This window comes from Gekko japonicus, unplaced genomic scaffold (genome assembly GCF_001447785.1).
Source record: "Gekko japonicus isolate JY-2015 unplaced genomic scaffold, Gekko_japonicus_V1.1 scaffold2751, whole genome shotgun sequence".
In the NCBI taxonomy this organism is placed as follows: domain Eukaryota; kingdom Metazoa; phylum Chordata; class Lepidosauria; order Squamata; family Gekkonidae; genus Gekko; species Gekko japonicus.
The window spans coordinates 22,078-49,868 of NW_015172628.1; the positions used below are offsets into that span (position 1 = coordinate 22,078).

Sequence of the window (27,791 nt, forward strand, 5' to 3'; positions counted from 1 at the left end):
AATATAACGTGCATTTAAAAAGAATTTTACATTCCACATTGACAAGCCATGTATTTCATTTTAGAGATCTTACTCCTACTAAACATGTGGGCTTGGATCCCACCTGGAATTTCTGCATGTACAAGGGCAGTGGTGGGGTGTGATTTTTGACAATTCCGCTCTCCCAAGGCAGCCCAAAGCACCCCCGAAATGCTGCTTCCATGACATGGCAACCCCCAAGAATACCTTTCAGGGAAAATCAGAGGATGGGGGAATTGGCGAAAATCTAGGTGGGATCCAAGCCATGGCCTTAAAATAGATCAACTTGAGTGAACAGCAGTTCTACAAGTGGAGACTCTTTTTAATACCAGCAGTGAGATGTTGTGGAGTAGGGTTGATGGCAGTGCAGCTCACAACAATTCCTTCAGTGGCCATAGCTTCAGCTGTTGTTGGACCTATGGCTGCAAACTGAAATGATAGCCTCATTATTCAGGATAGACAGATACAATTAGCTATTGCTATATTAGTCTACCACCTGATAAAAGTCTTCCTTGCAAAAGATCAATTTTACGGCCTATTCAGAAATGTTCAAATTAATATTCCAAGGTCACTTTCATGCTACTAAGAGCCAAAATTGAAAAGACACATTAAGTAAAGTTTACATGACTGCTGCTAAATTCAGCTTGGACAGCTGAAAAGTCTTAGTACCACATGAGACATGCTTCTCAGGCTCTGTAGATAACAGTTCAGATTCTACCAACAGTAATACTAACAACAAATTCAAGAAACAGTATTGGCCTAGAAGTGGCTCCTGATACTCGGAAACAAAAAAGGGCAATTTAATGGTTTTCTTTGCTACTTATATTCTCTGCAGATTAAATATGTTTTTCTTATTAGCTAAATAGCCAACATGTGACAATCTAGGAACAGAACTGCAAAAATACAAAATGGAGAAGCTAAGCCCTACCGCAAACAGAAGTACCTTTATCTTGATCACAAGGCAAACATTAGGGTTTTTCAGTTAGGTATCTCACAAACAACAACAATCTTCATTCAAAGCTATTTTCAATTCATACTAACTCTGTGGAACTCAAATAGCGGTGTTGTGAACCTTACTAACTGTTAATGTTCAAGAGTTCAACAGGGTCTGTAAGACAGAGCTCTTCCACCGAGCTTTTAGTTGAGGCAGTGGACATTCCCCCCTTCTGGTTGGCCTCCCATCAGTGGCCTGGATTAAAATAGCCATCTGGGAACCCACACTCCTGTTCTATCTTAATTGCTGAGACATCTGATCAGATTTTACACAGTATTGTATGATTTTGTGCTGTTTTAAAGTGGTTTTTAATTGATTTGTATATTGTATTAATATTGATGGAGCCTGCTTACAGGGAGGTTGGGAAACATGTCCAATAAAATAAAAATAACAAAAATGATTAATATCTGAAGAACAGTTTCAGGTGTAATTAACATAGCATCCTCAATTGTGTGATTAATGTCATGCAACAAACTGAAATGCCCACAGATGCATATGAATCAGACATACTAAATGAGTTAAGGTCTCTAAGAAAAATGGGCAAACTATTATATCTTCTACAGAGGGTTCTAAGGTAATTAACAGTTGCTACCTGTACTACATCCCAGTTAAATGAAGACAAAAAGCTAATGATGCAAGGATGGCCAGTAAGTCAAATGTGAATCATTCTTCTGTGAACCATTTTGTTTTATTTCCAATAGCTGCTGCAGACTTTTACCTTAATGTGGGGCATGAGATCACCAGATAATTTCTGAATCTGCTTCAGACAATATTTGACACCAGATGGACTGAAGAATGTAACACTTGCAGGGACACCCTATGTAAAAATATAAAGACAAAGAGAACATCTACTAAAGTACAGTATTACTATTTGGATGCATCTCTTATAAACTATTCTGCCAGAGGTTTCTTTGATTTTCACCAGACATCTGCATTCCTAAAGAGACACACTGCTTTCCAGTTTAAAAGTTAGCTTGGCTTTTAAGCTGTGCAAGTGGCCACATGGAATCTAGCTGTCAGCATCTACATGTGCCCCCTCACCCAGATTGCCTGGAGGCATAGGCTAGGGTGTCACCAATATGTGGATGACACCCAGCTATATCTGTTGTTGGGTGGTCAGTTCGACTCTACCCCTGATGACCTGGAGTGGACGCTTCAGGACATGGTGGGCTGGCTTAGACTGAGCCGATTGAAATTGAATCCAATGAAGACAGAGGTCCTATATGCCTGAGTTGGAGCAGGTCGGGGGTAGGGATCCCACTACCGACCTTTGATGGGGCACCACTGGTGCCAGTGCCGAGGGTTAGGAGCTTGGGAGTGCTCCTGGACGCCGCCTTAACAATGGAGGCCCATGTAGCAGCCACTGCCAAGGCAGCCTTTTACCATCTACGGCTGATTAGGCAGTTGGTTCCCTTCCTCTAATGCAATGACCTGGCAACAGTGATCCATGCTATGGTCACCTCAAGATTAGACTACTACAATGCTCTCTACATGGGGCTGCCCTCGTTTCAAATCTGGAAGCTGCAGCTAGTGCAAAATGCGGCAGCCGGGCTGTCGATGGGCCTCTCTATACAAGACCACATCCAGCCTGTGCTGAAGGCATTGCATTGGCTGCCAACAGCTTACCGGATTTGTTTCAAGGTGCTGGTTTTGACCTTTAAAGCCCTATATGGTTGGGGGCCTGTCTACCTGAGGGACCACCTTTCCCCATATGTGCCCCAGAGAGCACTGAGGTCAGGGTCGCAAAATCGCCTGACTCTCCCTGGCCCAAAAGTCGCCAGGTTGGCCATTATGAGAGCTAGGGCCTTTTCAGTGGCGGCTCCACACTGGTGGAATGAGCTCCCGGAGGACATCAGGGCCCTGTGGGACCTTTTACAGTTCCGCAGGGCCTGTAAAACGGAGCTCTTCCACCAGACTTTAGATTAGGAGCTGCCACTGACGAATGTGTCACTGGAACATCTCACGGCCCTTATGACACACCGTTGGATACTGCCTTCCACCATTGGATTGTATACTGAATGCCGCCATCACCTGTATTGTTCTTATTAGCACTTTATGATGTTTATGTGAATTTCACTGTATTTATTGTTTTATTGCATTTTAACGTCTGTACGACGCCTTGAGCCAGCTTGTCCAGCAAGGCAGGATATAAATTGAAATAATAATAAATAAATAAAATCCCACAGGTTCCAGTATTTCACAGCATATTTACATTTTCTCCTCAAGAATGTGTTGCAGAAATCTGATTTTTAGTTACACCTAGAGGAGGCAACTGCCCTGACCTGAACAGCCCCGGCTAGCCTGATCTGGCAGGATCTTGGAAGCGAAGCAGGGTCGGCTCTGGCTAGCGTTTGGATGGGAGCCCTCCAAGGAATACCAGGATCGTGATGCAGAGGCAGGCAACAGCAAACCACCTCTGAATGTCTCTTGCCTTGAAAACCCTACGGGGCGGGGGGGGGTCGCCATTAGTCAGCTGTGACTTGATGGCATTTTCCACCACCAGAGAAGGCAGCTGGAAAAGATCAGGCTAATCTTAAATAACATTCAAAAGGAAGAATCAGAAATTAAACAAGCATCATGCAGATTACAGAGCTGTACCAGCGGAATATAGTGCTGCTTACACCAGGGGTCCCCAATGTGGTGCCTACCAATACCTTTCCTAGCACCCACCAAGTGTTTTTAGACCGTGGGCAGAGCCAGGTAGGGTGTCTGCACAACAAGGCTTCTGATTGGCCCCTGGGAATTTGATTGGATGTGCAGATTTGTAAAAATGTTTTTGAAAACGTTAGGCAGCTGACATTTATTTATTTTTTTATGAAAACGTTAGGCAGCTGACATTTATTTTTTAAAAAATTATCTCCTGCCCTTCTGATAAGCTAACAACAAAGCTTAACACTATAGACATAACTCATCAAAATAATTCACTCAGTTATCCCCCCAAAAGCTAAACTGAACCACTTACAACAACAACATAATAGTACAAATCCAAAAATCACCCATATTGGGAAATTCAGCAGTTCAGGAATCCATCCATCTCAAGAAAAATCCCATCAAAATAACTAGGTCTTACATGCTTCCCTAAAATCTGGTAGGTAGTACCTCTATCACAATTTTTGAAGTGATACGACTATAAGGATGCAGTTAACACACACATCTAGTGTGGATTACTGGGCATCCTCTGCCAAGGGCCATTCAACTCAGACAGCTGTTGACTGACAGATGAAGCCTCTGCTTGCATCAAGATCCTGTGCCATCCACATGTACCAAGGGGGCCTGCCACACAGTTCGAGAACCCCTGTTCTAATGAGTCAAGTTTATAGCTGGTGCTGATCAAACAAAATGCAGGCTGCTATTACAATAGTCTGGAAACTGAGATGATGTAACTGGGGCTAGCTCAACACAGCCATTCAGTGTGTGGAATAAAAGCAACAAGAATTGAGATCAATACTCAATCTAACGAAGTCAGTGTAAAGAAGTGCCATGCTCAGACAGGCAAGAAACACTAAAGGTGCAAGGTGCCACAGCCTGATTCATCTGTTTCTTGAATATAAGCTCTTGTACTGAAGAATTTGATAGGCAAAATTCATCAATAGATCTACATGTGTTTTTCTGAACTCAGTCGAAAAGGCTGCCATTGCAAGTATACATATTTTAGCAGGAAAGGCGATAGAGTCACAGGATACAACCCTAAGCCTTCAGTACTTCCATTTACTTTACTAGGATTGTTATAGGTACTGGGTTGCTGCCATAGAATATAGATAATAACTAAGCAATGGTGCAAGCTAGAAGCAGCCTCTGCTCTGTACAGCTTTGGTACTGAATGAGTGAACTGAACAGCAAGACCACTGGCCTCAACACCTGATTACATTTCTAGGAGGGCAACTAAAATAGGTTGTTCATGTTGAACGTCTCACATACAGAAGCTAATAAAAACAAAATTAGCGTTACGCACACCCAAGTGAGCAGGCTAAGAAATATTCCATAGTTTTGTAATATAAAACTACCAGTTGCGTGGTTTGTGGAATATCTGGAGACCAGTGCCATATTTATCAAACGTATTATACCTGAGATGACTCAAACCAAAAGGCCTCAGTTGCTGGAAAGGTGGATGCTTAAGAAGACTCTGTTGGCCTAACTCCTGCACAATACTGACTTACATAGACAGCAAACAGAAAATAGTACATTTCTTGGGCTAAATGACGACTCAGATGGTAAAATACCTCTTGTGAGAAGTAATTCCTTAAGGATTCATTAAGATTAGGATGTTGACCGGTTTGATAAACCGTAAGGCTTTCAAATGCAATATCTGTAATTAAAAAAACAGTTATGGCACAGGGTTTTACTAGTTTCAATCAATTCAAAATATTAAATATTCAAAATATTAATAAGGGTATATTTAAACTAAAGCTATACTGAGCATTCATGCAAAAGTTTAAATCTATTTAGTTAAGCAGTCTCTGATTATAATTCAGCTGCAAATACTTCTTTGATTTGGAAGGGGGAGTTGTAGCTCACTAGCCGAGCATCTGCTCGGCATGCAGAAGGTCCTAGGTTCAATCCCCAATTATCTTCAGTTAAAACGATCAGATAAGAGGTGATATAAAAGACCTCCACCTGAGACCCTGGACAGCTGCTACCGGTCTGAGTAGACAATACTGATTTTGATTCAGTATAAGGCAGCTTCATGTGTTCATATGTATTCAAAGCAAATTCTTAAGAAAATGTATCTGTAAAAAGCTGATTACCATGTAGTATATACTTATATAAAAATTTTAAGTGGCTGATGCTATCATATGGCCATTTCACTATTCAAAAAATGGGGTTCGGAAGTTGATCAAGGCAGATAAGGTAAACTGAACTGGAGAACAAACGGAAAAAAATTTCCACAACATGCAGCTGAAGATTTTTCAAGGATCCAAAAATACATGATTTTTCCCAAGTAAGGCAGTATCTTTGCTCTAATCAAAAATGTATTAATTTAGAAGTGATGTTATATGAATATGTTACACTCACAGAAGCCCATGAGAGAATCAGAAAGCTTGTAATAGACTTTAAATGAGCTGTGCAAGATCTCTGGTATAGCCAATAAATACAACATTTGAGTATTATTAATAAAATATATGAGAGGGGATACATCTTCATCTGTGATTTTTTGGGGAACTGGCAAAAGATGTGAGAGAGCAGACTAATTTCAAAGCATTAAAAGTGCAGTCCTTGAACAGGCCCCAAAGAGCACTTCGGTCGGGGTCACAACACCGTCTAGTGACCCCGGGCCCTAAAGAGGCCAGGCTTGCTGCCACAGGGCCAGGTCCTTTTCGGTGGCAGCTCCTATCTGGTAGAATGAGCTCCCGGAGGAGATCAGGGCCCTGTGGGACTTGTTACAGTTCCGCAGGGCCTTTAAGACGGAGCTCTTCCGCCAGGCTTTAGAATAGGAGCCACCGCCACCACCACCACCAACGGGTGACTGCAAAGCAGTACTGCTGGGTTAGGCTGACTGGCCACCGAACATCGGGGCCATAGCATCCCCCTCTCTGACTCAATGTGATGTGCAATAGGGAGCAAGTATGTTAGTCGCGATGGATCCTTGGAAGTTGCCCACTGTGCTTAACTGTGTTTAAATTGTTTTAACTGTATTTTATCGCACTGTGTGCCTTAGTTGTTTTAACTGTGGTGGTGTTTTACACCTGTGTTTTGTAAGCCGCCCTGAGCCCGCATGCGAGGAGGGCAGGATATAAATGCAATTAAATAAATAATAAATGCATATATACATGGATAGGTCTAACGTGCCTTAGTGTGGGAAGGCATGGTACCTTCTTTTGCATCCCTGTTTCTGGAGACGGGACACAGGTCCAACAGACTGATCAACTGTCCATTATGACTGCTGAATTTGTAGATATAATGGTGGCTTTACATTAGAATCAAAACATGTATCCTGTCGTAGCAGATTATGTTATCTAATGTAATGGCAGACAGCAAAAGATGCCTTAATTGGAAGGGTGATTTGATTAATGAAATCTGGGTTCTGTCAACTGAACTCAAGTATAGAAGATATGCCTTTCCCCCCCTTGGGTTTCAATTTGTGAAGGGTCTGTGAGTAATGAAACAGCAGATAGGACAGCTAAGGCAGCAGTGGTTCACAGGATTACCATCTGCTTTTGTCTTTGGGAATGTGACTAAAGATAGATGTATATTAAAAGCACAAATGAGCTGCTGATGTGTTTGAACAACAGGAAGACTCGGAGGAGTGTTTATAGTTTATAAATATTAGAGAGTCTGGGTGTTTTAGCCAGTTTGGACACATACATGAAATGGCCTTAGAATGTGTGAAAATGAGCTTCGGAGTTCATGTTCAGTAGATGAGATTGCTGCATGTACTGTGTGATTATCGAAAGCAAAGCACAGTATTTTTTAAAATAAAACTTTATGAACTTGGAAACTTTTTCCCTAAAGGAAGACAGGAAGAAATGGGATAGAATTAAGGTGGGTATTTTGAGAACTACTGATTGAGTGGAAATGCAGCTGTGGTATGTTACATCCCCATCTTGAAGAAATATGTCATGTCAACAGTACCAGGTGGCATACACTGGCTTTATTGCATCTTGTTTCAAAGCCAGCAGTAGGACAACTCTCTCTTGTGCTTCATTTGTAGTTCTATTCTAACATTTTTACTACACTTTCTTCAGCATACAAGCTCTTTAAGTATGTGCCCAGGTTCTATTTCTGTAGAAGCCAAAACGTATTAGGATACCATTCTCTGGTATACCCTGGACAGTAGGCTCTGCTATTTAAACCAGAAAAAGAACAGTTCATAGTATAGGGGACACTGACACATCATGCAGTATTAATACTACATCTCAGGTCATCAAACCCCAATGTTGTAGTAGCTAGAACACCCTGTGCTGCCCAACCTCAATGGCCTAGATGAAGTGCCCCTGGCAATTCATTTTGTTGAGGTCACTGGTTTAAATCTACCTGGAAACTCTGCCAAAAGTGTGGAGAGAAGCTATATTCACTCCTGAAAGGGAATACTAAGCTGCCTCTTTCCTACGTTGAATGTATGAAACTGCCTTATAACAAGTTGATCCATCTGGCTCAGAATATTCTGACTCACTAGGATTCCAGGCAAAGATTGTTCTTTCTGAGCATCTGCTATCTGAGATCCTTCAATTGGAGAGTCCAGGGGTTCCACCTGGTATCTTTTGAAAGCAAAGAATGTACTATTCCACTGAGCTAGAGTCCCAGTCTGAAGCTCTTCCCCGAAAAGCTCAGAGCAGAATCTAAATAAGATCTGAGGCACCGTGAGTCCTCACTGCACTCTTCCCATTATAAAACCTTGACTCTACTTTTTGTTAGCATTTTGCAAGCTTTGTTTACAGCCCAACTTTTTCACATGAATTCCAGTTCACACAAATGACTCACAATTCAAAACTCAGTGGTTAATATTTGATGCTGCTTGTTTGTTTGTGTTGCCGGCTTTTGTAAAGTACCAGATGCTGTGTGATTTTATCATTTTAAGATATTTTAAATCTCTGCTTTGGTAGTAGTCACTATTAGAACTGCTGTTATGGTTTTAAGACCCCCCCCCCTTGTTTTTATGCTATTTCTAGTTGTATCTGTTTACTGCCTTTTTACTCCTTGTAAGTGACTTGACAAGCAAATTGTCTGGTACCACAGAATAGAAATGGTTAAAATGAATAAAAGATAGAATCTGTAATCTGCAAACTAACCACCTGAAAAATATATGGTAGCTATCTTAGTCCCAAAAAAGGTGAAAAGAAGAGGAAATAAGTTGGATTTTTTTTAAAAAAAACCAAACTTTCAGTACTTTAAAACAAGTATGTAAAACCCATCACTGGTCTGGCAACAGGCAATGTCTCGCTAAGCTCAAATATTTATATAACTCTTTTAAAACATCAAACCTTTTCCTCTAAGCATTGTTGGAAGAGTTTCCCTCTTGAGAGCCCCACAAGGGAAAAGTAGAGGCAATGAATTGGATGACTCCCCTGTTTGAAAAATAAAAATAGAAGGTATTCATGATGACATTCTAAATACAGACCACAAATTAATTATTTTAAATGGTTGCACACTGAACATACAGTTTAAAATACAGCATGTTTCAATGCACACAGGAAATTTATACAAAGCAGAGGCTCTTTAGCATGGAAATTAAAAAGAGGTTTGAATGCCAAGGCATGGATACTTTGGCTAAAATGTTCTGGCAAAGAGATAAATTATTTTGCTATGTTTTGCTTCTTTTGCTATTTGCTAGAGAGCTACCAAACACAATGCTTCCAATAATCTAAATAAGTTTTCTATCTCCCCTTCGATCACTTGGCATTGGTATTTTACTTATCTAGAAACTTATTACAGAATAGATTTGCTATCTCACAATTCCACTGAGACTCACAATGCAATCCTAAGCAGAGTTGTACCCTTCTAAGTCCACTGAAATCAATGGACTTAGAAGGGTGTAACGCTGTTTTGGATTGCATTGTCAAGCATCAAAGGCATGGGACAATTACAAGAGGAGTCCCCAGTGCCATCAGGAGCAGTATCATAACCTCCCTTCCTATCACTAGGGAGTTATCTCAATGATCTGATCTACCCATTTCTTCCCCCTTTGAAACTGGACAGCCCTCTCTCCAGCCCACTCTATTAGGGGGAACTTCTTGGCATCTTACGGATATCTTTGGCAAGGCCTCCCTCTGGAAGCCAATTCTAAATACATTCACACAATATCTTTCTTGTAACATGTTTTTGTAATTTACTGTCACATGGATCCAGTGATGCCCAGTTGGTGGCTTCATAGAGGCATCAGTCACACTACGGTGGGAAAGCAGATGCTAGACCAGAAAGACCCTGGCCCAGTCGGGCTGGTGACTTCCAGAGACGCCTACTTCACAGCAGCTGTTCCCTGTACTTTCTTTGCTTATCACAGAAATCACAGACAAGTGTGACTTGTAGGCCCAGCATGTGCTTGGAACTTGCTTTTTCATGACTGATTTGGGAGATGGGCGTATGCTTAGTTTATGGCTCCTGTTAAGATCTCATCCGTTCTGCATGTACTTCTACAGTTTGGTGTAGTGGTTAGGTGTGTAGACTCTAATCTGGGAGAACTGGGTTTGATTCCCCACTCCTCCACTTGCACCTGCTGGATGACCTTGGGCAAGCCATAGTTCTGGCATAGCTGTTCTTGAAAAAAAGCAGTTTCTGTCAGAGCTCTCTTAACCCCACCTACCTCACAGGGTGTCTGTTGTGGGGAGGGGAAGGGAAACATGGCCAAGACGTACCTGAAAGGCTGGATTGCTGCGTGGGCAAAGGAGGGCTGGAAGAGGTCTCCCCCCCTTTTTTTGGTCTAACGGCCAGCAGAGGCGGGAAACTGGGACAACCGCATTAGCTGGCTCCACACCAGCTTGGGGGGGGGGGGGCGGTGTTTGGTTTGTTTTTGGGGGGCTGGCGGGCTCTACACAGTGATGATACCAGTAGTATTTGTCACTCCCGGGCTTTTCCCTCAGCAGGCGGGCTGAGGGACATGGTCATCGGGCAGCAGACGGGTCGCTCAATTTTCTAAGATCCACCCCCATGCTTCACCAATGCTCCTTGGTCTGTAATCAATAAAAGCTGTGGCCTGTTCTTTATTCCAAAATGGTTGTGTGGTGTGTTTATTGTGGACCTCAGCGGGACCTCTCCTTACTAAGCCCTGCGCCAGCAAAGGAGTGTGTAAACCACTCTGAAGACTCCCTTGGGTAGTGAAGGGTGGGGTATAAATCCAATCTCTTCTCTTCTTCTTTTTCTCCTCAAATGCACTCTTGCCCCCCAACTCCAGACAATGCCTTCTCTTCTAACATTTATGAAGGTATATTTCCCAAACTGAACAGTTAGGAGAGATGCATACACATATCAGAAAGCACATAAATTGTACTTGTGAGCCAAAATGCTTGGAATGTTTGCTCCCTGGATTAGATGGTTGGTGTGTTGGGGAAATTGGAGGGAGGAACAGAGGAGTTAAATATTATCTACTTATGTTAAACTTTTTATTTGAAATTATTTGCTTTTTAAAGAAAAGTTTCAAGGAAAAGGGGGGACTACAATATAGATTACGCTGTTTATTTTAATATGCTAGAACCACATTCTTGCCTTTTACTCTTAAACTCCTGAGTTTTCTATTGGCGAGGGAGACACAGGCTCACTCCAGTAAAATAAAACTGAAGGACCTTATTAGGAGTCAGCCCAGATTTATCAGAATAACCTAATTGCAAACTGAAGTTTTATTAGGCACCACAGACACGCTTGTAATAAATTACAGGAAGCAACAAAGGGCTTGAGACAGAATGCAGAGCAGTATTTTGCAAGATAAAAGCAAAATATGTTAATATCAATCCTACCAAGGCTGCTGCTGGTTAATTGAAATGCCAATGTGATATCTGAAAAGCAATGCTAATCCTTTTAGACTTGTGTTTACAAAGGAAGAATGAACAGCAGCTTAATACCACTGGACAACAGAACAAGCACTATCCATAGCAGTATTTTCTTCCTCCGTAACAAAATATGGAGAGGCATTAAATTCCATAAGACTATGAGATTTGTCTTGAGAAAAAGGCTGATGCTACCTATTTAATTAAGGAGTCCATTGATATGTTTTCCCAAGTGCCTCAGCCAATGTCAGCACCAAAGGCAGAGAAAACTGGAATAACAAATGCAACTATTTTCAGACCGGTACTATAGTTTGAACATGAAACCACAGATAAGTCTTTCTAAATGGAAACTTAATTCTCTTGCCCTTAAAGTTTATGCACAAGTAAAAAATAAAGGATAAATTCCACATTATAAAAAGACTGTTTCCAGTTTGTTAAGTATTACCTAGTTTTGTTTACTATGAAAGGTGTTTTGTATAAACATTATCACTGGACACTGCTGCCCACAGCTCATAGATTTAGTGGAGATGTGTCCAGTATGTTATGGGTATTATTTATTAAGTGCATTTATTTAGGTGCATGGTTTATCTCCACCCTTCCTCCAAGGTGCACATAATTCTTCCCTCCTCCAGTTTATGTATGGCATGTGGAATTAATTGTAAATACTGATTCATTTCACATTAGAGATTTTGAACATACAGACTGATCATGGGAAGCTACCAGGGTTAAATGAAGACATTTTGAAGCCCTGAACTATGCCAAGTTTAAAAGGCCCCATAACACTGTCCCCCTTCTCTAATTTTCTACTAAACTTTTTTGTATTGACATGCCACTCATAATCTCAGTCACTAAACTGCAGTTTACTTAGTTTGTGCATAAATCCAGCTCAGGAGGTTGTCTTCTACTGTTTATATAATCTGGCAACTGCTTTCTAGAGTCTCACACTGAGAGATATCTTTCTTGATCCTGAGTAATCACCTGTGAGCTGGTGTTCTCATGTTTAGAAAATGAAGAAACTGGGAATTAAAAAACCCAAAACCACTGGCCATGCACTTCCCTGGATCCAAACCACAATATATCACAGGAGAGAATTAATCTCCTGCATTTCTTCCACCGATGGAACTGCTTACAAACCATGCGCTGGAGTATGTACCGGTAACAGCAATGGAGCCATGACCCTAAGTCTTCCATTTGCAGATTATCTACTATCTAGACAAATTTCTCTAACAGTTTCTTCAAACAAGCAAACAATATACCTTAGGCCTGTAAAACGCCAAATATAATAGGTTTAAAAACAGTAATTCCAAAATGTGTACCCACTTACGGGAACAAATGTATCCTGCTAGTTTTTCAGCATTTCCACAGTTTTCTCCTTGTGGTACAAGGCCTATTTCACCTACTAAAAGAAAACGAGGAAAAGAACAACTTTAGGGGGTGACAAAAAGTTCAACTGAGACAGCATGCAGATTGAGCTTCTAAAACAATTTCCTTACCTAGCTAAAAGTCTGAATGAAAAGAAATATTTTGGCCTGGCACCTAAAAGCCAATAAAATAGGTGCCAGGTGGACTGCTCCAAATGACTCAGGTCAGGCCTGATTCAGGTGTAGATGTACACTTAAAAAGCCCTAGGCACCTAGTCAGCTTTCCTATTATCAGATAATTTAACTCCTGGCCACTTTAGATTCATTCTGGGTATTGTGCATAAGTCAATAGTATTAGAGAATCTCTGCTTCCATTTTAAACTTTTTTATTAAAGCATAACTATTGCATTCTTAATACTTACTAAATCAACAAAACATTATACCATCCATCATTCTACACAGATAACTAAAGGAGAGCAATTACACAAGTCCATAAAAGTTCCTCACCCAAAAGTAAGCTGGTCACAGGCATGGAGCCCCTTCTGAGAAGAAGCTCTCGATCAACTGAGCCTCCCCTATTCATAGAATTTTAACATAATCTCCTAACAACAGCTAACTGTCCCACTTGGCTTACTTAATTTTCTTATATCTTCAAACACCACAGAAGGTTATCTATACTTGAAATGTCTTTTTAAAATATATATAACCGTTCATTCTTGCTTCTTTTTAATCTTAACGTTTATTAAAAAATAGGGATTACGAGTTTTGCATTCATATGAATATATTTTGGGGGCCCCCAACCAACACACACATTTTTGAACAATATCTCCACTTCTGTGAAATTGTGGACATTTTCAGATGCTCTTTGCATCTGAGACTCAACAAAAAGTATCACGTGATAGATGGCTTCTAATGTATGTAAGGCTGTAATTATGTTACTACTTTGTTTCCTTGCTCTTCTTCAGGGCTACTCCATCCTGGGCCTCTGAACTCCTTTTTCCGCGTGCTTTAGCCAGGAGGCCAGGCTAGTTTTGTTTTTGTGCACAAAGACATTTTCTGTGATTTTTTGGTCAGGCCTAGCAAGTGCTCCCCTCTATTTGTAGCTTTATCCGTGACAAAACTCCACTCAGAAAGCCCTGTCCCTGATTGCCACTTGCTTTGCTCGAAATTTAGGCACTGAACAGTCATAAAATAAAAAGAATAAATTCTGTTCATGTGCTTACAATGGGCTGGATACTAAGAACGACTAACAGAAAAGTCACTGTAGGGATTTTTGCCACCTCCGACTTCCTATTGCAGCCCTCCAACCAATGTCCCTCCTGAAACTTGGGAACCCTTAGACACAGCATGTGGTGTGTGTGTGGTTGGAAGATGGGGACTGTAGCCAAAAAGGGGAAATGGGCAGAAACTGTCCCTTCCATTTTAATTATTTTTTGGGGGGAGAATTATTCCAGCTACAGCCTTCAATACTGCATTCCATGCCATTCCTGAGTCTAAGAAACAGGCATTTAGGGGGCTGCACTGAGAAGAGGAAAGTGGTAAAACTCCCTGCTGCAATTATGGTTCTTTAAGATCCAACTCAAACGAAAAACAAGATCACAAAGAAGAAGAAGAAGAGGAGAGATTGGATTTATACCCCGCCCTTCACTACTCAAAGGTGTCTCAGAGTGGCTTACAAACTCCTCTCCCTGCCCCTCCCCACAACAGACACCATGTGCGGTAGGAGGGGCTGAGAGAGCTCTTGCCAGAAACTGCTCTTTTTCAAGAACAGCTCTTATCAGAGCTACGGCTTGCCCAAGGTCATCCAGCCAGGTGCAAGTGGAGGAATCAAATCCGGTTCTCCCAGATTAGAGTCCGTGCACCTACCCACTACACCAAAGAAGGAAAAGGAACACAAAAGGAAGGGGAAGGCAAAGAGGGAGGTTAAAGTATTGAGAGAGGAAACATATTTTCTGATGGTGTTTCTCAAGAAAGAAAATGTGTGGATATCAGGGGGACAGTGAGTTCCAGAAAAAGGGGGAAGATGTGACACAGAAGAAATAACCTGGGGTTTAACCCAGAGGAAAGTTTTACTGGACTACAGACCACAAGAACCAAATAAAGACAAAGAAAAGAGAGAAGATGGCTGAAGAAACAGAAAGACAAAAAAAAAACACCCTAGTAACTTAAAATTAATCCAGACAGGAGCCTATGAAGATACTTTAACAGAGGAGCAAAACAAGACACGGGCACAACAAATAAGCAGCAGAACTGAGAATGGAAGACAAGAGAAAGAAGAAAATTACTATAATCAAACTTGGAAAAAATAAGAGAATAAATCAATATTTCATACAATTGTGCTAGCTCGTAGGTGCCCCAGATACATCAGGAAGGTATGCACTGTGTGATGGCCTGAGAATCCTACCCTTACAGGGCAGTTACTAGGTAAGTACAACTTTGGTACAGGAAAAGGTCCCTGTCTAACACAGTGAAGCTTTAAACTGAACACAATTACAACAAAATAACCTTACCACTGTAAGTGCTAAATTAAGAGAGGGAAAGGCATCATATTATCTTGTAAACTTTAAACAAACAATGGTGAGTTATACAGCACTAAACCAGTCAAAAAAGTAGTTGTCTGATGTGCATTAGATTCAAACTGATGTGCATTAGATTTATCATTAACCCCTCTCCCCTTCAAATGTATCCCTTCACAAGAATGATAAAACCATGCAATCGAAAAAGAAAGAATTGTCTTTAATCTAGTCAACCAACTACTGCTACTAACTGCAGTGAAATACACACACTTGTTAGAAATCATCTAACTCAGGATATACATAACTCCACCTGTGAAAAAGGGCCCCAGTTAGAGTAACTTATTAAAAAATACAGCACAGCTAAGGGTCCATGAGAGTATTTTGCTAGTGGACAACAAAAGGACCACAAGCTACTACAGTATTTGTACAGCCTACCAGTCCTGAGACTATAAACTAAGAAAAACACAAATAAAATAAAAACATTTCTAACTATCATGGGTGGGGAGAAATTCTGAGATGTTATATCATGTTCTTACAAAAGTTCAGAAACCCAAAACTGGGGGGGGGGTTTTGAAATCCACAAACATTGTACATAGAAATCTAATTTATAGTTACAGTTTTCTTACAACAGGATAAGATGAGGTGGATAGAAAAAATTCAGTTCTGCTAATGAGGTCTACTCTAAAGCAAGTCCCATTTTATTCAGTAGTGCTTACTCCCAGGAAATTTGTAGCCGTGGCCCTTCTCTTTCAAACTACAACAGTCTAGAGGAAGTCTAGACAACTGTACGTCCAACCATATGTGCCCTATACCTGTGCCCTTCCTGGCTTATTAAAGCTGGCCACAAGGGGTTTCAAGGTGCCCTTAGGGATATTATCAACAAGTCCCTCTCTGAGGGGCTGTTCCCAGGGGCACTCAAGGAAGTGATGGTCTACCCTCTCTTAAAAAAACCATCTCTGGACCCGGCCGAATTGGCTAACTATCGGCCAGTCTCCAATTTGCCCTATTTGAGCAAATTAATTGAGAGGACGGTGGCGATACAGTTGCATGGCTTTATGGATGACACTTCCATATTAGATCCCTACCAGTCCAGCTTCCGCCCGGGACATGAAACGGAGACGGCACTGGTCGCTCTCACAGATGACCTCCGGAGGCATCTGGATCGGGGCGGATTGGCGGTACTGTTGCTATTGGACCAGATAGCCCAGAGACACGGGCTGGGGTGTCACCAGTATGCTGATGACACCCAGCTCTATCTGATGTTGGGTGGCTGGTCAGACTCCAAACCATAAGATCTGGACCGAGCACTACATGCCGTGGCTGGTTGGCTTAAGCTGAGTCAGCTGAAGTTGAATCCGGCAAAGACGGAGGTCCTGTGCTTGAGTCGGAGTGGCTCATGGGTGGGGATCCCATTCCCGACCTTCGACGGGGTACCACTGGTGCCAGCGTTGGAGGTTAGGAGTCTGGGAGTGCTCCTGCATACCTCAACAAAGGAGGCCCAGATAGCAGCCACTGCTAGGTCGGCCTTCTACCATCTGCGGCTAGTCAGGCAGTTGGCTCCCTTCCTGGACCGCAATGACTTGGCCACAGTGTTCCAGGCTATGGTCACCTCAAGACTGGACTACTGTAATGCTCTCTACATGGGGCTGCCCTTGTCGCAAATTTGGAAGCTGCAGCTAGTGCAGAATGCAGGGTCCAGGCTTTTGATGGGCCTCCTGAAATGGGAGCACATCCAGCCTGTGCTGAGAACACTGCACTGGCTGCCAATAACATACTGAATTTGTTTCAAGGTGCTGGTACTTACCTATAAAGCCCTATATGGCCAGGGTCTGACATACCTGAGGGGTCGCCTTTCCCCATATATACCCCAGAGAGCACTACAGTCAGGGTCTCAGAATTGACTGACCCTCCCTGATCCTGAGGAAGCCAGGCTCACTTCCACCAGTGTCAGGGTCTTTTCAGTGGCAGCTCCATACTGGTGGAATGAGCTCCCAGAAGAGATCAGGGCACTGCAGGACCTCTCACAGTTCTTCAGGGCCTGCAAGACGGAGCTCTTCCACCAGGCTTTCGACTAGGAGCTGCCCCCACTATCACCAGCAACTCCCGGCCTCGAGGGCCGGTTATGTGAAGAACATCGAGAAACTGAAAACTTACAAAGTACACTGCCTTGTATAATTAGAGAAATATCGACAGCACTTAGTAGTATTATTCTGATTCGAATTGTTTTATGATGATTTTACCAGATTTTAATTGTTATTTATATACTATGTACAATGTTTTAACAAATGTAAGCCGCCCTGAGCCTGCGTAGCGGGGAGGGCGGGGTATAAATTGAATAATGAAATAAAATAAAAAAAATAAAATAAAACACAACAGCAAGAAGAAGAAAGGTGAATTGCAAAACATATATTTGGACTTTCAGAAAGCTTTTGAATTTTGCCAAAGTCCCTCATCAAAACTCCCAGACAAATTTAGCAACTATTGTATAAAAGGACTGGCCCACTTGTGGATTAGAAACTGGTTAAAAGAAGCAAACAGTAGGAATAAAAGGAAGTTGTCACAATGGAGGGGAGTAAGCACTAGAGTTCCGGAAAGATTGGCATTGGGATCCCTGCTGCTTAATTTATTCATAAAGGTTTTGGAATTGGGGGTTAGCAGTGAAGTGGCCAAGTTTGCAGATGATATCAAATTATTTAGGATGGTTAGAACCAAAGCAGATTGTGAAGAGCTGTAAAAGAATCTCCCCAGACTGGGTGAGCAGATGACAATTCAGCACATGAGATACAATGCAAGAAAGTGTAAAGGGAAGCTCACTGGGGTGAAAAATTCTGTATGTGTTCATGGGGCCTGAACAGGCAAGGACTGACCAGAAAAGATATTTGGGTGGTGGCAGTGAATAGTTCAGTGAAAATACCATTACAAGGTTAGGGATAAAGAAAGCAAAGAGGAGACTTTTTTCCCTTCTCCCATAAAACTAGAACTTGAAGGTCCCCAATGAAATTGATAATAGATTCAGGACAGAAAATGGAAGTAGTATACAAGACAGCGACAATGTTGTCAAGGTAGAAACTTTGATTGGGCAAGACAGAGGTGACGCTGGTTGCAAAGGTAGAAGCTTTGATTGGGATAAATGTACCAACACTGGAGAGGGTCAAGCAGGGCCGGCTCCAGGTTTTTTTGTACACTAGGCGAGGCTACCTTCTGGGGGCCCCCTTGCTCCCACCAATTATGGGGTTGCCAACCTCCAGGCAGGGCCTGGGGAGAAGGAAGACTTTCCTTGCACTGAAAAAAATCACCTGCTTAAGGCTGGGGTGGGGGCTGTCTTCCCAGTCCCAGAGTCGTCTTCCTAGTCCCAGAGTCGTCCGTCTGGGTCCAGCAGGGCCCGTCACTCCCGGGGGGCGCGCAGTGACCCAGGGTGGGGAGTCTGTTCCCAGGAGTCACCATGTCACTCTGGGAGCTGCAGCAGAGTCCTCCATTTGAAACCTGGCATCCTCCCGCACCTTCCTCGGCCCTGGCGTGCCTGCTGCAGGGTGCTCCCATGGCGGAGGCCAGGCCGGTTGGGTGCCGTTTCTAACGCCCATGTCCCCCAGGGCTCCCAGCGGGTGAGCCTGTCCTGTTGTCTGAGCACACCCACCCACCCATACAGGCATGGGAGGCCAGCCGCCCCCAGGATATGGCCGAGTGCGCCCGCTTCCCTTGGAGCGCCAGACCGGCTCCTGCCCACCTGCCGGCAGCGCCTTCAGGCAAGCCTGGGTGACGTGAGGCACGGTGCTAGGGAAGAGATGCAGCTGGTCGGCTGGCAGGGGTGGGGGACGGGATGACGATGCGCGCCGTGGCTGGAGGAGGCCCCTTTTGGGGGCAGCCAAGGAGAGGTTCGTGTCCCAACTTTGCAAAATCCATGGCTGAAGTTGCTGCAGGGAGAAGGGGTGGGTGGGCGGAGGAAGAGACCCGCTCCGAAATGCCCTCCTCCTGTGACAGTCCCGTCCGCCGGGCCTGAGCAGGCAGGGCAGAGGGGTGCCCCTTGCCCGCCCGCCTTCTTCTCTCTTCCCCTCTGGGGCGGGGTGCTGCCACAGTGCTTCTCCCTCCTCCCTCCGCTCCCCTCCTTCCCTCAGCACAGTGGCCGGAGCCTGAAGATGGCGCTGCGTGGGGAGTGGGCCCAGGTCTCGCTCAGAAGAGCCCAGCAGAACCAGCGTTTTACAGAGGAGGGAGGGGAGGTCTGGGAGGGCAGCAATGAGCACACTACGCTTTTGGCGGGGGGCTTTTGGCGGAGGTGAGGGCAGCAGTTTGCTGCCCCTATTCAGGGCCCTCTCTAGGCGAAAGTCTAGTTTGCCTAGCGGGTGGGCCGGCCCTGGAGTCAAGCTTTCTTTAACTGATCACATGAAGAGTTTGGGGGTGATCTTGAAACCAGCCCTGTTAATGGGAAAACAGGTTGGTGCTTTTGCCAGGTGGGCCTCCTTTCTGTTACATGTCTCTAATAAGCTGGCTTATTTGGATTCTGCTGACCTAGCCATACTGGTCCAGGGTATTGTAACCTCCCGTTTCACTGGTCACATGTAAGTCCCTTACGACCCCATTCTGTACCAACTACAGCTTCTAAGTCAACTTCAAAAGCAGCCATACACAGACCATTTTACAAGAGTTGGATGGGATGCAAGTAACTTTATAGATCAAATTCTTTGTAGAACAGTCCAAGAGAGCAATCATGGTATCAAAATCTAAACACAGTAGCGCAAGACATAGTCCATAGACCATGCAAAATACTCTACTGGTCAAAACTGTGCTTATGCAATGGTGGCAGAGAAAAATAAATGTGTTTTGAGCATCAGTGCTATGATTTAGATTAGACCTTCAAATGATTTTCTCTAATATTCGGCTGGATTTGGCAGAAATCTTCCATGATATTTACATTAACAAGTTCTGTAGCTCTGGAAATAGTGTAATAGTCAGCACTGACTATAATGTAATGTACAGCACTGATAATAAACAACCCCATATTATTAAAGGATTGCTGAGGTTTATATTGGATAAGAAATATCCCAAGTTGTACTGAAGGATTAAGGAGTAAATATTAAGGAACCTACTCTGTTGTTTAAAGTAACACTAGCAAAAAGGATTTTCCTTCATGCAGCAAAATAAATATCTGTTGTAAACTATAGTCTTTATAGTTTTTAGAAAAACTTCCTATAGAATTTGTTTTTAAAGCATAGCTTACCTAGCCCAGCAGTAGCTTTTCCTACCACATAAACTGGTTTGGTATTCCATTTTTCTCCCAGATAATTTTTCCAAGCTGTAAAACATTAAATTATATGTAAGCATCTGATATATATATAAAAGCCCTAATGTGCTGGCACTTTCCAGCTCTCCCATTGGCTGTGCTGTGTGCTCCATCAGCCATTGGCCCATCAGTCGCCACTCAAGAGTACTTGCATGCCATTGGCTGGGTGCTGGGTCTGCTCCTCTCCCCTGCCCACTGCCATTCCCTGTGTGGCTCACTTTCTCCTCAGTGTGGCTTTTGCTAGGCAACCAAGCTTGGTTCTGTCAGTAAAAACTCAAAGGCAGGAGGCCCTTTCCAACCCTACTTTGCCCTTTTTGGGAAACGCATTGGGGCTAGTGATGACTAGGGTTGCCAGCTCCAGGTTGGGAAATTCCTGGCTATTTTGTGGTGGAGTCTACAGAAGCCAGAGTTTGGGGAGTGGAGAGGCCTCAGCTGAATAGAATGCCATAGAGTCCACCCTCTAAAGCAGTTATTTTCTCCAGGGGGAGACATAGGCTCTTGCTGTGGAAGCTGAGTGGGTGATTTCGGACCAGTCACAGACTTTTAGCCTAACCTACCTCACAGGGTTGTTGTGCAGGTCAAAAGGGGGAGAGGAGAATGATGTAAGCTGCTTTGGTCCCCACTGCTCACAGGGTTGTTGTGCAGGTCAAAAGGGGGAGAGGAGAATGATGTAAGCTGCTTTGGTTCCCACTGTGGAGAAAGAATGTACTTTTCCTCCAGGGGAAATTCAGCAAACCTTCCAGTATAATGATTTTCCAGTATAATGATCCAGTATAATGAAGCCAAGGAGCTTCACTTGATTCTAAGCAGAAACTTGTGCCTTTAGGAAAATCAGAGGGGCAGATAATGGTACATTGATGGTTGGTTGGGGAGGAGATAGGGTTGCCAACTCCAGGTTGGGAAATTCCTGGAGATTTGAGGAGTGGGCCCTCAGACAGGTACAATGTCATAGACTCCACCCTCCAAACCAGCCATTTCCTCCTGGGGAACCATTGCTGCCAATCTCCAGGGGAGTGCTGGAGATCACTCAGAATTACAACTGCTCTTCAGATGGCAGAGATCAGTTCCCCTGGAGAAAATGGTGGACTCTGTGTCATTATACCCTGCTGAGATCACCACAGCAAATTGACACTGAGTGCCCAAGGCTGGGGCACCTGCCCAGAGCCTCTTTCTAGAGCTCGCTGTATTTATTTCCACAATGGGCCGTATTCCTGGTTTGATAATAAAAGTACAAATGCTGAAATGCCTATTTGGGCAGAACTCCAAAAGACTGTTAGCTTACAGTGAAAAAGTATGAGCAATCAGCAAAATAGGACTACGTAATACCACAGTATAAATGTCAGTGACTATACAAACCAAATAAAATTCCATTTTTGTTCACAGTCTAACATGTTTCAAAAACATTTGGCAGAAAATGTGCTATTTTCAGCTACTTGTGTAAAGCAACAGCCATAATGCACACTTGCACATTATAAGCCCCAACTTTCACAAACAGAACTCATTTATGTTTTGTCAGTCATTGACTAAAGAGAACCAAAATGTTCAGCAGAGGGAAAAAAGAAACTTGAGTATTAAATGGTCAGTAGAACTAGTTATCCTTTGAGCAAATCACAGACATCCAAACTGTGTACCTGCCAGAATAAATAAATGCATGATTTTACAGGAAGTTGTTGAAGTCCAAAAATATACCCCAGTGTACAATACTCAAAATCACTACCAAGATCAACCCATCATATAAGACAAACATGTAAACTGAGCATTCTTAATCACAAAAATATACTTTTCTTCATTCCAAACAATGTTAATTGTAGCATATCAGTATCAAAAATAAGTGATTAAGTGGAAACAAATTCAGCAAACCTTCCAGTATAATGATTTTCAATACCATAGGCCAAGGAACTTCATTTGATTCTAAGCAGAAACTTTGAACTGTGAATGCGCCTTTAGGAAGAGGCAATATTTTACTTCTCATTATTCTACAGTAAGGTATCACTTCACAAACTGTTTCAAGGTGAATTTGGGCTGGTGCGGCATATGAATATTTTTTATGAAACCTTTTCAAGTTTACATGTTTTAAAAAATAGCCATAAACAGCTCTGGAAAAAAACATAAAGATACAGAAGTCTGCCATCATTAAAAAAAAATACTTCATAGAGATTGATCATGCTATCACCACAGCTACACCCCACAGAGCAAATATTTGGTACAAAGCTTCAGACAATATCTGATCCAGTGATCATCTAATGCACTAGAATAACAAAGATATCTTTCTCCTAAACATTTATTAAATATTCAAACAGTTTGTCACCTATAAGTGAAGTTTAATTTGTGCAAATTCATGTTTAGAATGATACACATTGCACGAGATAAATGGTAATTCACTAGTTTCCAGTTCTCACCTTCTTTTTTACCATTATCTTCTAGACATAACTTGATTGCTTCTATGGCTCTTGGACTGGTAAAAATTAGCCCACAATATTGTTCAGGATGAGAAAGCTATTTGCCAATAAGAATGGGAAAAATATGTAGATTAAGACATAAAATACAACAAGAAAGCCTAAAGCAGGGGCTATTGCTGCCTTTAACAGTGTTTACATGAAATCCCTAATGCACACAACTACAGTAATGTTAAGGCTGTATATCAAGCTGTCCTTTGACATCATAAAACTGATCTGCTACTGACATGATCTTAGACTGATAAAGCTGACTCAGGAAGGTAACAAACTTGTCCTTAATAGAAATCCAGGAATTTGGAACTTAGAATGACTTAATGTGAACTAACCAATAAAAGGTTGCCTTGAGAGCTGTTAGACATTCTATTACCTGTGAAGTAAAAATGATACACAAATAGGAATATTGAGTTGCATGAGTGATATCAAGAAAGCCCATTTATATACAATAACAATTAGCTCATTTTTACTTCATCTTCATTCTCTGAGATGGTCTTTTAAATAAACTATATACACATCACTTGGATTCTCCGTCTGCATGCCTGGCTGTGTGACCTTTCATAAGGAGGTGAAATGATAACCATCTTCAAATACTTGAAGGGCTTTCATATAGAGGATGGTGCAGAGTTGTTTTCTGTTGTCCCAGAAGGTCAGACCAGAACCAACAACCAAATCAAAAGAGGTTTGGACTAAACATTAAGAAGAACACAGGCTTCCTCGGGAGATGATGGGTGCTCCTTCTTTGGAGGTTTTCAAACAGAGGCTAGATGGCCACCTGACAGCAATGTTGATTCTGTGAACTTAGGCAGATCATGAGAAGGAGGGCAGGGAGGGTTGCATCAGTGCTTAGTTCTCATGGCCCTTTCTTACATGCCCAGGGAAATGCCAATCACCGCTTTGGAGTCAGGAAGCAATTGTTCTCCATACCAGTTTAGCCAGGGATCCTGAAGGTCTTTTTGCCATCTTCTGGACATGGAGCAGGGGTCACTGGGTATGTGTGGGGGGGAGATAGTTGTGAATTTCCTGCATTGTGCAGGGGGTTTGGACTAGATGACCGTGGAGGTCCCTTCTAACACTATGATTCTAAGGAAGAAATCTTGTACTATAAATTGGGCGGCCTGAAGGAACTCCGGTCAGGAAAGCAACACAGTAACCTCACTACTTTCCCCAAATCCAAATGGAAAGAAAAAATATTGTTAACTCTTTCTGCATAAAATCAGTGAAATACACAATGAAATCTCTAACAATCAGATGCTATAACCTACTCATCTAAGGCATTGGCTCTAGTGGTGCCTGTTCCAAGTTGTGAGTGACCTATTTGCCCATTTTCCTGAAACATGTGGTTGGTGCCACATTGGAGAACAGTGCTCAAAGAGCCACAGGTGGCTCCTGAGCCACTGAGCATCACTTATCTAAATCATCAATAAGTGTTTACAACTCCAAAACCAAATCCTCATAATAAGTAAATTTACCATGTATGCAGGATTTAAGCTTTATGTTTTTAAAAGAGGTTTGCTAAACAATCCCTTTAGAGTGGAGATGCACAAACAGCATCATCCTGGTTTCTACCCTAAGGGACCCACACCTGTCATCAGCCTTTTAAGCCTAGCTGAGGGCATAACAACACGTACAGTTGTGTACATGCTTTTTGGCATTTTTGCCACACTTGAGTCATTTCTGTTTTGTAGCTGCAGGCATGGTGACTGTGTGCAAGAGCAAAGCTTGTGCTAATCAGCTGCTCCAGAGTAACTTCCAGGACATTTAGAAAATGCATTGTAAATACAAAGAAAGCATTTTGGTACGAAAGATGCACTAGCTTTTTATATCCTCAAATATTTAAGTAGTGGTTAAACGGCTTCATCTGCAAGGTTCTCACTCTGCTAGTAATGAGTTTAACATCACAATTACTTAAATGTATAAACAGCTTGAGTTTTAAAGGCCTTTGGTCTTTAGGAAGCAAGGAGTGTCTGTGTCAGAGCAGGATCATCCATCACAGCTCAGGCTATTTGTCATTAAGCCTAAAACTATTTAAACCTCTCTCTCTGAATGACTGACAGGCCCCACAAGGTTATCTATCTCATGAGCTCTTAAACAGGTTGAAAAAGCTGCTCTTCTACAGACAAGATTAAGCAACAATCTTAGGCCAGTGTAAAAACTCCAAAACAAGGAAAAATAAAAAATGAACCAAATCATTTCTGCAGTGGCCAGCACAGTAAAAATATATGCTTGAGACTTAGAGTGCCTTTCTAAGCAGAGTTATACCCTTCAAAGTCCATTGACTTCAAGGGACTTAGAAGGCTGTAACTCAGCTTAGAATGGTAATATTTGGCTTTCTAAGCATGTCCAACTGGAAAGTAAGTCAAGGGGTGGTACTTACAATTAAGCTGTAAAAGAAACAGTAATTTCTGTAGACAGTTCTGTATGTCATTCATTAACTGGACACAACTTGAAAGTCTCAAATCGTTTAACAAAATAATGTTTTATTGTAAACAGTAGCTTATTAATCTTGCCCCTACAAAATACTAATGGCAAGGTTTTTAGATTTTGTATATATAAAATTCTAAAATAAACACATGCACACCAGCTACAACTCCACACCAACTACAGCTCTCCCATCCTTCAAATCCTTTCTCAAAACCCCTTTCCAATGTATTATTTCACTTACTTCCTTAATCCACATTGAAGACTGTAACCTAGCTTTAGGCACTTGTAACTGCATTTGCCCACATTCACTTCCTCCCAACCCATCTCTACCTCCCCTCCCTCATGTTCTGCTTTATATTGTAAGCTTTGTGAAGGCAGGGATCTATCTATTTTAACTTATGTACTGTGTAAGGACTACACTGAATAAATTATTACTTTTAACACATGTCCACATTTCTCCATGATATTAGGTAGGATCTCAGTTCAATTGGGCAATTGAGCAAAACCTCCCGAAGAATTAGTTAAATCCTTCGCCACCAAATGCACCCCTGTGCGCTAAGCATGGCTCATGAACTGAACTGCCAAAGCTTGAAATAGCTGATAAACTATAAACTACTTTGTAGCATGGGAAAGTAGAAGCCTAATCAAAAGGGGCAAATAAAGGACTAAAAAAATGAAAAGTGTAATCTTCGCAAGACACGTATTAGCAGAAAATGAGTGAAATGCTTACTTTTTCGAAGAGAGCTTGAAGGGAAATAAATTCAAATGCTAAAACTGGGATCAAAGTTGCTTCAAGTCCATGTAACTCCAGTTCCTGTGAATGAAATCATACAGTTTGGTGGTAAGTGACTAGAACTGATGCTCTCAGTTTAAAATAATTATAACACTTTCCTAAATCAGCCAGACAACATGATTTAAAACATGACTTAGAGAAGCAAAGCTAATACACACATTTGCTTTAAAACGAATTTATTTATAGTCTGTCTCACTGAAGACTCAAGACTTACACCGTAAGTCAATATAGTCAACAGGATGGGATATGCAATAAGCAATGTAATAAGACTAGGACTGCAGAACTCTGAAACCAAGCAGAAATCTGAGACAAAGCTGAAACAAAGCATAAGTGTTAACATGACATGTTAAACGATGTAAGAGATTATGCTGTAGGATAATGCAGCAACAGACAGTACATACTATACACAGTGATATAATCCACGGTCCCCTTCCCTTTTTTAAAACAGCTTTTTGAAACTTTCTGTTGTAGTATAACCCTATTGCCTGTGTTAAAAAAGCCCCCTGAATAATTCAGGTTTGTATAGTTTGCAGACTGCAAGGGGGAGTGGGAGCCCATCAGGAAGCCCAGGGTTGAACATGACCATTTGCAGGGTGGCACCTGCAGAAGGCCCTACTTAGATGAGCGAAGCTGCTGTGGTAGAGCATAGGGGGAGAGGCACAGATATGAAGGCCCAACGTCATGAAGGGCTTTGTATGTGATAGCCAGTGCCTTGAATAGAACCCAGTAACTGATGGGCAGCTAATGGAGTGACTGTAGAATGGGAGTATTATGCATGCTTGGCCTGGCTTTTGGTAATAGCTGAGCTATGGCATTCTGCACCAGCTGGAGTCTCAGAGCTGACTTTGATCTATGTGGAGTGCATGACCAGTAGTCTAGTCTCAAGGTCACCATGATGTGGATCGAGGTGGCCAGATCAATGGTAGGGGGCCATTTTCCGAACTAGCTGCATTAACCTGTTTCCTCACCAATAATGTTGGATCTAGTATGACCCCCCTAAGCTTTTAAGCAAGTCAGCAAAGGTTTAGTTTCAATTTAGTTTCAATTTGTTCACTTTTAGTGGCTGTTTGTGGTTGTTTAACCATAACAGACAGGCAGTGATCCAGGACCTTTACCTCATCCTCAGGAGACTTGGATAAGGATATATAGAGGTGGGTGTTTGCACCATACTGATGACAGTGAACCCCAAAACTGTAAATGATTTGTCCTAAGGGATTTATGTAGAGACTGATAACATTGGGGGATAAGACTGCACCTTGTGGAACCCCATAGGACAACTTACACTGGGAAGACAACTGATCTCCAAAAGCAACCCTTTTGAGTCCAGTCCATGAGGAATGATTTGAACCAGTCTAAAGAATATCCCCTGATACCTACTTCTGCCTCCAAAATCCCTTGACGAGATGGCATGATCTACGATATCAAAGGCTACAAATAAATCCACTAGGAGCAACAAAGAGGCATGGCTTTCATGTATGTTCAGAGAGAGGTCATCAACTAGAGCTCCCAGGACTATCTCTGTCCCACAGCCTGGCTTGAAACCAG

At 42.3% G+C, this 27,791-nt stretch overlaps 1 protein-coding gene across 1 annotated transcript in view; it reads right to left on the reverse strand.

Moving 5' to 3' along the window:
• UROS (uroporphyrinogen III synthase) overlaps positions 1 to 27,791 on the reverse strand; it is a 36,110-nt gene continuing 8,319 nt past the window's right edge. The window contains exons 3-10 of the mRNA XM_015421689.1: positions 26,184 to 26,267; positions 22,979 to 23,075; positions 20,517 to 20,591; positions 12,752 to 12,826; positions 8,932 to 9,015; positions 5,233 to 5,318; positions 1,731 to 1,829; positions 1 to 447 (exon numbers count right to left, since the gene is read on the reverse strand). Coding sequence (XP_015277175.1) covers positions 322 to 447; positions 1,731 to 1,829; positions 5,233 to 5,318; positions 8,932 to 9,015; positions 12,752 to 12,826; positions 20,517 to 20,591; positions 22,979 to 23,075; positions 26,184 to 26,267 — 726 coding nt within the window. The 3' untranslated portion in view covers positions 1 to 321. The remainder of the gene's footprint in view (positions 448 to 1,730; positions 1,830 to 5,232; positions 5,319 to 8,931; positions 9,016 to 12,751; positions 12,827 to 20,516; positions 20,592 to 22,978; positions 23,076 to 26,183; positions 26,268 to 27,791) is intronic.